The sequence below is a fragment of the Nomascus leucogenys genome, chromosome 3, assembly GCF_006542625.1.
Source record: "Nomascus leucogenys isolate Asia chromosome 3, Asia_NLE_v1, whole genome shotgun sequence".
NCBI lineage: Eukaryota > Metazoa > Chordata > Mammalia > Primates > Hylobatidae > Nomascus > Nomascus leucogenys.
This window is the reverse complement of record NC_044383.1, coordinates 130514946-130528559: the sequence shown is the minus strand read 5'-3', so window position 1 is coordinate 130528559 and position 13614 is coordinate 130514946. Positions and strand designations below refer to the sequence as shown.

At 38.0% G+C, this 13614-nt stretch overlaps 1 protein-coding gene across 2 annotated transcripts in view; it reads right to left on the bottom strand.

Annotated features, from left to right (window-relative positions):
- Nucleotides 1-13614, bottom strand: part of UTRN (utrophin) — a 573765-nt gene that overhangs the window by 388630 nt on the left and 171521 nt on the right. For both annotated transcript variants that reach the window (XM_030809793.1, XM_030809794.1), the window contains exons 20-23: nt 9284-9525; nt 8941-9121; nt 6949-7094; nt 5425-5637 (exon numbers count right to left, since the gene is read on the bottom strand). In XM_030809793.1, the coding sequence (XP_030665653.1) occupies nt 5425-5637; nt 6949-7094; nt 8941-9121; nt 9284-9525 (782 nt within the window). The remainder of the gene's footprint in view (nt 1-5424; nt 5638-6948; nt 7095-8940; nt 9122-9283; nt 9526-13614) is intronic.

The following is a 13614-nucleotide window of genomic DNA, read 5'->3' as shown; positions in this document are numbered from 1 at the left end:
TAGCCAGGTCCCTATTTTGTTTCACTTTATAATACTCAATAACCTCAAAAACACGATCTTGAAAATGTGCTCTCTCACTTAGTAGGGAAGACAAACAATGATACTGCTACTACACTTATTTACCAAAAACTAATAAGGTTCTTAAATCTAAGGAAGGGAATATATGAATATTCCCTTCAGTAAAGTAAAATGTGTTCACAAGTAAGAAAAAAAAAAACCCAAACCCTTATGAGATAATTATATCAATTGTATGTTATCTAAAAAGGGTTAAATCATCCATACTAATATTACTCTTAGAAAGTATTGTATTTTTACCCTAAAATGCTTTCCAAAGTACTCTCAAAACCTGGTTCTGCCTGTTGGAGCTCCAGCACTCCCCCTTCCAGATTCCAGGTCAGAGCAAGTCCATTCATGTGTGCCTTTGACTGTTCAACAATTGAAGCAAGAGGCATGACTACACAAGTGTCCTGCCACTTAGGATAACCAGGCATTTAGACTGTATAAATCCACTCTCACTAGAGAGGCCGGACACATCAATTACATTCACATCTGCTAACTTGCTCTATGCCTGACAGGGATCCAACCCTCAAAGAGCTCATGCCTCGTGGGAGGAGAGACACACATTTCTCACCATAATAAAAGACGGCCTGAGATGGGTCATTGTGAAGGTATAAACGACACACAGTCGAATCACAGAGGAGGGAATGATTATCTAGCTGTGGGTGTAGTGATGAGCTGGGCTGAAGACAGATGAGCAGAGAGGAGGAGGAGGATGTGAATTCCTAGCAAGTACGTGACATTTCCGGAGAAAGGCAATAGTCTAGGGTGGTCTTTGGTGACCCACCGTATTCTCCCTACCTGACTCAGCTCACAGTGGAGATGCAGGGAGGGCTTCAGGGCAAGAAAGGGACATTTTGTATTAATGGCACTTTGTATTAATTTGTATTAATGGTGAAGACAACCAGATCCTTTCAGAAGTACAACTCTGGTATTGGTGTGAAAGATGAATTCCAGAGAGAAGAGACAGGAAGTGGGAATCGGATTAAAAGGGTAATGAAATTGTCAGGGCAAGAGACTGCATGAGAGCCTGAACCCAGGACGAAGGGCCTGGAGGAGCAGCCTGAAAAGGCAGGAGCGCTGGAAAATATAAGACAGTTTTGTGTGTGCCTTGGGGACATCTTTCATTTCCCAGTTATACACACGGCAGGAGCTCTTGAATAAGGAAAAGGAAATACATAATATGAAATACTTTGCAGCCCCTAAATCCAGAGATATTACTGCTGGTGAGGAGAGATATATAAGCAGCCTCTTAGGATTTTATAATATTTTATCCCCATGATTCACATGAAAATCCAGTCAGTAAAATCAATAATGGAAAAAAGAAATATCCATTTCATGTATTTTCAAATGTTTTGTCACCTGGAAGGGGTACAGTAGTTTGTAAAAGTAACAATGAATATTTTACCTCGTAAGTACAGGAATGGGGGTTATTGCTTTGGCATAGCACAAATAAAAAGAATTTAAGAATGTATTTGGGCATGACACAATGAATAAGAATATGTAGGTCCAAGCTCTACATGCACAAAAGGAACCAGCTATGGAGACAAAGGAAATGCAGGCAAATGAGGAAAAGCACTGCAATGCCAACAAATAACAGAAACCTAAAATTTGCACACAACTAACAGCCTCTTACAAATATTGAAGGATAGCAGAAAAAAGCAAGCACATAGCCATGAAAACACTTTCAAAGTTTAAATGTGCTGTATCAATGAAAGATGTTATTAAGTAGTGGGATTCACTTCCAAACTCTATCTGAACTATGGATTTAAATGGCCCTCACAGAGTTCCAATATCATTTGTTTCCATAGTGTGGGGAAAAATGATTAGAATTAGCAATATTTGTCAATTTTTCTTGTCTAATTTGAATGTACAAGGATCCACTGTTAATATTAGCTGCCCCCAGGAAAGAAAATGGTATTGGGGAAGAACAGAACTCTAAATGTTCACTGTAAGTATTTCTGTGGTATTCAATTTCTTCACAATATGTAGGCTTCAAGTACTACTCATATAATGAGAAATGCATTTTAAAAATAAACGAGTTAACTATTTTGTTCCTACAAAACATTATTATGAATTGGCATTGAATATAAAACCTACTGTGCTTCATGCCTTAAAGACAAAAATAATGAAATGCCTAAAAAATTATATATCAGGTCATTGAAAAGGGGAAAACAATGATAATCTGCAAATAAATATTTATTATAATTAATAATTTGAGGGTGTGGAATTTACAGTTTTCCCAAGTAAATCATGAGTAGTTAAGTAACCAGCAATTCCTACAAAGCAAAAAAAAGTTTTCTTTTGAATTTAAGATAAAACATGTATTTCAATGAAGGAGTTATACAATTAAGAAATACAGACACTGTATTCCTTAACTACAATCTTGCAGTTAGTACACAAGAAGCAAATAAAAAAATTACTGGACATTACAAATCTGCTACTGTAACAACAAACACTTAAATATCCAGACACACATATTTGATGTTGGATATTTTTAATGGAAATAAATATTTCCAAGTGACCACTTTTAGTGCCTGGATTTGCTACATTAATAGCAACAACCCACCAAAGCCTAAAGCTGGATTACTATAACCACAGGACTCTTTTGTGTTTTGGGAGAATATTTATTCTCTTTAAGCTCCATATTGAAATAGTAGCATACATTTAGCTAACCCTAAGATATACTTTTAAGAGTCAAAAGAAGACTAATTCTGAGGTTAATCTCCATTTACACTTTGGACTTAAATCTGAAAACAAAGGGACGATCTTTTGAAAAGATGGGGATTGTTTTATCTGGCATTGCTGAACTTTGGCACTACTGACATTTGGGGCCAGATGATTATTTTGTTGTGAGGCTGTCCTGTACATGGTGGGATGTTTAGCTGCATCCCTGGCCTCTACCCACTGGAAGTCTTCTCCCACAGTTCTGACAGCAGAAATGTCTCCAGAAATTAACAAGTATCCTCTGGAGGGTAAAATCACCCCGGTTGAGAATCACTAATACAATGCTGGGGCCATAACCAAAAACTTTAAAATTATAGAAAAGGTCAACGCTCATTTTGAAAGCTGGGAACAATTACAACTCATAATACACAATGAGAAGTGGGACCATCACAAAGTAAAATGGGCCAGGCATGGTGGCTCATGTCTGTAATCCTAGCATTTTGGGAGGCCGAGGAGGCCGGATCACCTGAGGTCAGGAGTTTGAGACCAGCCTGGCCAACATGGTGAAACCTCATCTCTACTAAAAATAAAACCTTAGCCGGGCGTAGTGGCATGTGCCTGTAGTCCCAGTTACTCGGGAAGCTGAGGCAGGAGAATTGCTTGAACCCAGGAGGCTGAAGTTGCAGTGAGCCAAGATTGCACCATGGCACTCCAGCCTGGGGCAACAGAGCAAGACTCCATGTCAAAAAAAAAAAAAAAAAAAAGTGGTCGGGCACGGTGGCTCACGCCTGTAATCCCAGCACTTGGGAGGCCGAGGCGGCAGATCACGAGGTCAGGAGATCGAGACCATCCTGGTTAACACGGTGAAACCCTGTCTCTACTAAAAATACAAAAAAATTAGCCGGGCGCAGTGGCGGGCGCCTGTAGTCCCAGCTACTCGCGGGGGCTGAGGCAGGAGAATGGCGTGAACCCAGGAGGCGGAGCTTGCCGTGAGCCGAGATTGCGCCACTGCACTCTGGGCTGGGCGAAAGAGCGAGACCCCGTCTCAAAAAAAAAAAAAAAAAAAAAAAAAAGTAAATGAGTCAAAAACACTAAGCCACACAAAACACATTTCTCTCCATAATTACTGGTTTATTTGAATGAGATCTCCATCTAGAACTGCACTTACACCTAGAGAAAAACTACCTCCTGTCACTACCATCACACACAGCTACCCACACATACACACAACCCCTCCATCTGTATCTTCTGCTGATCATTCATTGGAACTACCCATTAGTTCCTGAGTCAAAGAATGCCCCTCCAAATTCAGTGGTCCACTCAGAGAATCTGGCTGGATCCCTTCCACACTAATCTGTGAGTTCTTCCAGCTCCTCTTCTACCACGTGTTCTCTGACTTTGATTTTCAAAACATACATTTTCATTAACTTTTGTCTTCGCTTTCAATCTTTTCACTTTTTGGGGGCAACATTCCTTGCTTAGTATCTAAATCCAAATCTATACATATTTAGATCTAGATCCAAATATATGTAGATATAATATTTAGATGTAGATCCAAATATATGTAGATATATATATTGTATCTACATATATTTGGATCTACATCTAAATATATATAGATTCGGATTTAGATTCTCTCTATATAAATATAGATGTATATGCATATATACAGAGACATCTCTCTATATATATAGATATATCTACACATATTCGGATTTAGCTTCCAAGAGAATCTATCTATACATATATATAGATAGATATACAGAGATATATCCAAATCTAAATCTCCTATTGCTAATTTCATTTCATTCACTGAAAAATATTGATTGGATGCCTTCTCTGTGCCAGGCATTGCTCTAGTTAAGAGTACATCTTGGTATACAGCAGTGAATAAGAAATTTAAAAAAGACAAAGATCCCTGACTGATGGGGAAAAAAAAAAAAAAAAAAGACCAAGGTAAGGAGTCACTGGGAGGATAGGAAGCCTTGCAGGGAGAGAGTGTGATTGGTTCATTCTCCACCCAGAACTTTCCTATTAAAATACCAGGTGACCTGAAACTCTGCTTCTCCATCTTTCTCACAGGCAGAGTGTTAAAATCTGACACTGACTTCTATTGACATTGACTCTCTCCTTATACGTCCTCACATTTATCCTTTCCTCTTAAACTTTATCACTGCTGCATCTGTCAACATTTTCAGGTGTAGTGAAGGATCCCTGTTTCTGAATTTTCATGTCCCTGGAATGATTTGCCTTCCCACTCTGACACTGTCGATGGCCTATCTCTGACTTTTGACTTCAAATGTCAAAAACCTGCGAAAAGTTGTTTCATGTATTCAGCAATTTACTACTACCTGGGCTATTTCTACCACCCCAACCAAGTTACTACTATAATCTAATCAACAGTCTGTATTTCACACAGGCCCTCCATGCCTGAAACATTATTTTGACCATTTTTAAGCAATTTTCTCTTATCTTCAAGGTCCAGTTTACTCTACTTTTGACTTTGCTTCCAGGCAAAAGGAAATAAATGTGCTCTCCAGCACATTAAAAGTACATCTTTGATAAGTCCCAACTTAAATACATAATAAATGTGGGTCTAGAAAGAATGTAAAATATTTAAATAATAAATATGTGAATCTTATAAGATAATTACTATTTACCCTGTGATAAACTTAAACTCCCAGTGGCCTCTGGATTTACCTCAAAAGCTCTGAGTTTGAGAGCAATTTCTTCAAGCAAATGCAGATCTTTGGAAACCAAGACCTTTAGCTTGTTCCACTTTCCTTGCACATCATCAAATTCTTGCTTATATAATTTTTCTACATCAGGATGAACATTTTTCTCCAGAGCCTTTGTTTCTTCTGCAAGTTTATGTAATGCAGGTTTCTGATTCTCAAGGATTTCATCAAGGGCCTGGAAAAAGTTTTAAAAGATTAAAAATATGCACACAAATTTGTCTGCACAGATATAGTAAAATGGGCTATATAAAGTCAAAAGTCACTTTAAAATGCATTAGAAAGCATTTTCATCTAAAAAGAACAGTGAGTGAGAGTGTAAATTAGTTCAACCATTGTGGAAGACAGTGTGGTGATTCCTCAAAGACCTAGAACCACAAATAACATTTGACCCAGCAATCTTACTGGGTATATACCCAAAGGAATACAAATCATTCTGTTATAAAGATATATGCACACTATGTTCATTGCAGCACAATTCACAGTAGCAAGGACAAGGAATCAACCCAAATACCCATCAGTGATAGACTAGTTAAAGAAAATGTGGTACATATGAACCATGGAATACTATGCAGCCATAAAAAGGAACAAGATCATGTCCTTTGCAGGGATATGGATGGAGCTGGAAGCCATTATTCTCAGCAAACTAATGCAGAAACAAAAAAAAAAAAACAAATGCCGCATATTTTCACTAATAAGGGGGAGCTGAATAATGAGAACACATGGACACATGATGGGGAAAAACACACACTGGGGTCTGTTGGAGGGTGGGGCATGGTAGGAGGGAAAGCATCAGGAAGAAGAGCTAATGGATGCTGGACTTAATACGTAGTGCGGCAAACTACTATGACACACATTTACCCATGTAACAAACCTGCACATCCTGCACAAGTACCCCTGAACTTAAAAGTTGGAAATCAAAAAACAAAACATGAAAAACTCATGAAAAAAATAGGCATAATGATAAAAATTAAAGCTTTTTCTTCATGAATTGTGTGTGGGCAATACAGTGTATTATTCTCAACACTAAAAACCAAGGGAACAGCACACCCAGTGTGGGCCAAGTGTGCAGTGCTCAATGGCTGCTCTCCTTTTCATCTGATAAAATAGCGCAGAGCCATAAGGCTACTCAACTAAATGACCAGGGAAACATTCCTATTCGATGCAGAAAAAAGTATACAGCAACACGTAAACTGATAGTCCTCATTTCATTAATGATATTTTAGCAGATTTTATGAACAAGTTGAGAATTTTAAGCTAATCACAACAGAAGGAGTAAATATGCTTTTCTTCTATGAAAAAATATTTAATAACTGTATTTTCTTTTATATGAGGTCAAACTAACCCTCAAATCATAAACACATTTTTGGACCAATGATGAACAAAACTGACCAACTTTTTTTTTTAATCTCTGAAAAATCATTTCAAAATATGTAAGAGGAGGTATTAGAAGAAGCACTAGAGTTCTAACATGCAAAATATATGTTACCTTTTTTTCTTGCAGGGCCTTCTCCACCTTGGCAAGATCATTAAGGACATTCAGAGACTCCTGGGCCTTATTTTCTGAATCATTTAGCACATCTTTCAGTGTTTTCAATGTTTCCAGATATGCATGTCCAGGTTGGCCCTTCAGTTCTGTTTATTTAAAAATATTTAGTTTGAGAAAATCATATTAGGAACCAATATTTTTACATAGACCATTATCCTAAATGAATTCCAATACATGGCAAAGGAGACCCCATGATTAAAATGTAAAAGGGTCTCTGTTAATTAACAACATAGATCATTCCATTGGCATTTCTGAGAGTCAGACAGTGACTTCATGCCTGCGGATGTTGACGTTTGAAATATTAACTAACCCACTATAATTTTTCTTCATTTCTTCATGACGAAATGTCCCTCTGAAGATGAAACGACAATGTCCCTTTTGTCCCATATAATCTCCTCTTCCTTAACAGCTACACAAAGAATAAAAGAAAACAAAGATCCCCTCAACCAGTCTTGCTGTAAGCTCCACCGTGTAGACAAACCCAGGTCCAGAGTGGAGGAGATTATATGGAAATACTGCCACCATCCTGCCCAGGTACCCTGAGAAATAATGACTGAACAGCCAGCTGGAACAGTGCCTACCTCAGTCACTAATGTACAAATCTCGTAGAAGTAACACTTGTGTGGAAAGGAAGTGACTCTCTTGAAGCACAAAGAGGTGAAACCAACCAGCAGCAAAAGTTAAACTGCCTACTGATCCTTGTCAAAAGTGAAAGCATAGCTTGTACCAATAAGTGGAGAAAGACGTACCCTCAAAGATGTATTTCACATAACTGAAATCAAGGAACAAAGACATGCTGTCCAGAAGCACTTTCAGAAGAAAGGCAACACGACACATTTGCCTAGCATGCACACATACAGACACTTCCATTCAACACACAATCTATAATTGCTGAAGTTAGGCTGGGTTACATGTGGAGCGTTTCAGTGTGCACTACCCAAAATAATAATGCACAATGCAACACAGTTCCTAACTCAAATGGCAGCTAGGAAGTAAATAGTGTAATGTACAAGGGATGAACTTTCAAAACCTTTAACAGTGAACCTTCCAAAACCAAGCATATTCCAAAAGAACTCTAAAATTTTTCTGAATCTGATAGTGGAATATGATTTCTTTTAAAAGAGAGTATGGGACTGCTAAAACTTTAACTATTTTGAGGAAACAGAAGTAAGGGATCATTCATTTTAATCCTCCAGCAATGATATTAAGTGGCCTCCTCAACCAAAGGAAGAAATTGCACCTGTTTCTCCAAAAAAAAAAAAAACTCTTTAAAAATCATTATATCCAGGTCAGGTACAATGGCTGACACCTGTTATCCCTGTTATTTTGGGAGGCTAACATCCGTTATTTTGGCTAACACCTGTTATTTTGGGAGGCTGTTATAAAACCTGTTATAATGGCTAACACCTGTTATTTTGGGAGGCTGAGGTGGGAAGATCACTTGAGTTCTAGACCGGCATGGGCAACATAGCTAGACCCCGGCTCTACTAAAAATAAAAAACCAGCCAGGCATGGTGGTGCATGCCTGTAGTCCCAGCTACTCAGTAGGCTGAGGCAGAAGGACCACTGAAGCCCGGGAGGTCAAGACTGCAGCTGTGATTGCACTACTGCTCTCCAGCCTGGGTGACAGAGACCCTGTTGCTACAAATATATATATATATATATATATATATATATATATATATATATATATATTATATCCTACTGACACAATTTCACAGCATGTGAAACTTGTTTGTATGTTTACAAAAAGGTGTGAATCTGGAAAAGAATCTGAATACAGGAGACTTTAAGGCTTTGAACAATACAGGCACAAAGGAAAATGGAGAAGGCTGGTGCAAAGCAAGCAAGTGTACTCAAGTTCTAAATGTTGGGAGTCATGTTTTCATTAACGCAAGCTGAGAGAGGAGATATTAAAATCGTTGGGTTTACCATTCTCTAGCTGTTGCTGACGATCCTCTAAAGCCTGTTGTACAGCTTGGTAGCGGCCCAGAAAGCTATCGAAGCCCCGCTGGACAAAATCTGGGGCAGAAGGCTGAGACTTCAGGGCCGAGCAGCTTGCATGAGCCATTTCAATTTTGGGGTGGAGTCCAAGAAGATTTGTCAATTCCCGCTAAGGAAGAGAAAATATGGTCACACAACTCACTGAAGATGAACATCCTCACAGGAAGTTAATCAGGGCAGCCTTAACTTAAAATCCATGATACGAGAGGCCCTCCTTAACTCTGGGAATGCACATAGAATTCCTCCATGTTCCAGACGGTTGGCTCCTTACCTGACAGGAATCCTTCAAGCTTGGCAAGGACTGCCGGGAAGATTCAGAAACGGAAGTGTGTTTTACCCACTCCTCCTTTGTCGTGATGACCTTTTCAAGCTCATCAAGCTGCTTGAAATAAGCGTTTATATCTTCCTGTAGCTGAATCTTTCTTTCCAGATCTTCCAAATGTTGAGATACATTCTTCCATTCTGATAAAACCTTCTCCAGAACATTTTTTATTTCTTCAGTAGGAAGGCCTTCTATGCAGACATGAAAAACAAGCAGTCTATATATTACAAAATGTGTCCTGAATTTATTCTAAACATTCTAACATTCAGAATAGTGAGGGAATGTCACACATAATGATCACTTTCTTAAGTCCCTTTTAACACAACAACAAAAATGTACAATGATGCACTTAAAAATAATTATGTTTATTTCATTTCCTTGACCAAAGAAGAAAGACATTTTAAAATAACGATTCAGGAGCAGTGCGGACATTGCAAAAGGCACATCAGTAGAACTTCAGCCACTGCCTTTTCTTTTCTTTTTTTTTTTTTTTTAATTACCAAATATTTATCAGTTATCTAATATGTACAAGTCTTTTTTTTTTCATTTTTTTTATTATTATTATACTTTAGGTTTTAGGGTACATGTGCACAATGTGCAGGTTTGTTACATATGTATCCATGTGCCATGTTGATTTCCTGCACCCATTAACTCGTCATTTAGCATTAGGTATATCTCCTAATGCTGTCCCTCCCACCTCCCCCAACCCCGCAACAGTCCCCAGAGTGTGATGTTCCCCTTCCTGTGTCCATGAGCTCTCACTGTTCAATTCCCACCTATGAGAACATGTGGTGTTTGGTTTTTTGTCCTTGTGATAGTTTACTGAGAATGATGTTTTCCAGTTTCATCCATGTCCCTACAAAGGACATGAACTCATCATTTTTTATGGCTGCATAGTATTCCATGGTGTATATGTGCCACATTTTCTTAATCCAGTCTGCCTTTTCTAGATAATATATGTTTCCATCCATGCCATGCTTCTACTCTGCTAGTTTATCACCTGAACCAGTGAAATAAGATCAACTACCTTGATCTGTCTAGGCCCAACTTCAGAAAGAAGACCCTTTGTCCTAAGAAAAAAAGACAGCTGGGTAGAAAAACTAGGAGGCAGCTCAGGTCTTGGTGACCAAAGCACAGTGTCATATAAATTAAGAAATGAATGGCGAGGATGCCTTATGCTGGGAAGCAACCTAGTAAGTGCAGGAATATTAAGCCAGCAGCCAGGCTCTAGAAGCATCAGCAAGCCCACTGGGGACCTTGCACATAAATAAGCAAATACCAAAAGACTGAGGCAGCAATAAGATGATCTACTTTAGAAACACATCAGGGAAAACAATGCCACCATTTTTATTACTGAAATCTTATCATTTTATTTGTCCGATATTTTTGAAAAGTAGAGAATGTTCCTAAAAATAATGTCATATATAATAATAGATTTTATCATAGTACTTCCCTTAGTCTAAAATACCTTCAAATCCTCTAAAAGGACTATGAAAAAGTATGGGAAATCTTCAAAGCAATCTTTCTATTCGGAGGAGAACATGCATACCAAAAGGATGGCTTCACATTTTTATTGAGTAGGAAAGCAATAAAACAATCCTGCTTTATAAACATATATGATCAAAATCCAGGATAATGAGAGCTTGAACTAAAAAAAGGCACAAAAACAAAAAGTCATGTACGATCCACAGACAATGCAACTTTGAAAATTTTTATAATACACTGTGTCCACTGAAAATCATAAATGAGGGCATATCATGCTGTCATTTGAATGTGTCACCTATGTCAATTGCAGAAGTTCACTGTTCACCACCATCTCTCAGGTAAGAGAATATGAGACATAAGCAAAGCATTCACACCACAAGCCATGCTGCATTATCCCTGTTAATGGGGAGAGTATACAAAACAAATCACCATTTTCCTAACAATATGAACAATGGAGATATGGGTCGTGCCCCTGCCCCATCATTTCTATTCTAGGTAGGCAAAGGAATAGTAACACCAGCCACATTATCTTTATGTTGGACAATTCATACTAATCAAGGGAGAAAATTAAGTAGGTAAATAAAATTTCTGAGATGGAAAATTTCACTACTCATCTGGAAAACTGGAAAGAGGTGCTCATTTCAAGAACAAGGGCAGTTAAAACAACTTCAGTTATTTTTTCACTGACAACGTCTTACAAGCCATTCATTTTGCCTCTTTAAACCAGTTTTAAACATCTGAATCTCCCTTTCTCTAATCCTGAGATACTGCTTGTTACAGTGATGTCCGATAATGATTCAAACACAATTTACATCTTATAAAAGGAAAACTGCACATTGTCTTTAGAAACAGTTGTTTTACTCCCAGAGATCCAGAGTTTAAAATTTTCTATTTCTATAAAACACAGAGTTCTTAGAGATGACTAGTCAAAAGGCAAAATCAACAGCATATCACTTTATTAATTGTCTAAAAGAGAGAAAATAGAACACATTCCTGCCACTTAGTCTCACTTGACTTTACACTTCTCAGTCTATCACTATTGGAATCAAGGGAAATGTTTACAAAACATAGGACCTTTACCAAACTTCATGGGCTTATATGCTTAGACAACCACAGTGGGCATCGATTCATAAAGCCACGTTACCCAGATGCCCAACTACTGCATTTTGTTAGATGAGAATCTCTAGGAACAAGATAAGCTAAACGAAGAAAACCAAGTATATCAGCCATGAAAGTCAAATGAAACACACTATTTTATTTTATTTATTTTTATATTATTATTATTACTATTATTATTATTATTATTATTATTATTATTATTATTATTTTGAGACAGAGTCTTGCTCTGTCACCAGGCTGGAGTGTAGTGGTGCGATCTCAGCTCACCGCAACCTCTGACTCCCTGGTTCAGACGATTCTCCTGCCTCAGCCTTCTGAGTAGCTGAGATTACAGGCACATACCACCATGCCCAGCTAATTTTTGTATTTTTAGTAGAGATGGGGTTTCACCATGTTGGCCAGAATGGTGTTGATCTCCTGACCTCGTGATCCACCCACCTCAGCCTCTCAAAGTGCTGGGATTACAGGTGCAAGCCACTGCGCCCCACCTCACACTATTTTATTTTCTAAAAACGTTTTTATGCTCTATGGGATACCTCAAAACTTACGTAAAATGCATTAGGCAGGAAAGACCTATCAGAATTGGCTATGGTGGGCTTTCTGATGGAACTGGTTTCAGAAAAACAGTGACATGATTATTCAAGCTTGGGTTTTACTGAAGAATTTGACATGCCTCCCTAACTGAACTGAAACATACAGACTTTATTCAGTTCAGCTCCCCCATTCCTCAGCTTCCCACTGTTGTCCTAAAAAAAATTTTTAAACAGATGCATCTTTAAAACAAAAAAGAATTAAGGTCCTCTAATGAATGAATTTCTAATTCCACCAATGCTTGAAAAAAAATGGTAATACAAAATATAAAAGGTTTCCTATGAAATTGGACAAGTATACATTAGGTGACAAAAGCCCCATGTCACCTATTCTCCAGTGTTGCCTTTGGCCTTTTGCAAGTAGCACTTTCATGTGAATTCAATGTCCAGAATGTGTCTATTTAGGACCCGTTTACAGTAAAATTTTATGGACCAAAGCCTATAGTCAGCTAATAACCTAATAGTCACCTGATAAACTAATAGCTAAGAGTCAGCTAATAAACTCCCTCACTTTCCAGACACCAAGGCAAAAAAACACAAGGGTTCCAAGACTTTCCCAAAGATAAGAAACTAGAAAAGGACAGGAGAATCCAAGTTCGCCCATTCCCCCAATCACTGTTATTCTCACTATAACATCACCTCGCACCAACTTCTCATCTACATCAAGTCTCCCCCATCTTCATAATTCTGCCACATTGCTGAACACCTGACAGAAATGGGAGTAAATTCAGTACACAGATTCAAGAAGTTATCCCATATTCACATCAGATAAAGCCAGAGTCACCAGGTACAATGCTGAGGTAGAAGTAAAAAATCTACGCTTGTAAAGGAAATAAATTCAACATCCAATGCATTATAATTATTGAATGAACCAGCATCTCAAAGGAAGTTATCATCTGTTTGTGTCTCTGGACCTCTTCAAGTAAATACTGGAAAGAGTAACCTCCAGGTGGGATGCCCACAGGCAGGACAACTAAGAGAGCCTGCTAGAATGGATTTTGAAAGAAAATATTAAATACTATTCTATTTAATTTATTTAAAGAAAGAAATTAACCTTTATTAATAATATATGGATTGATAATACAT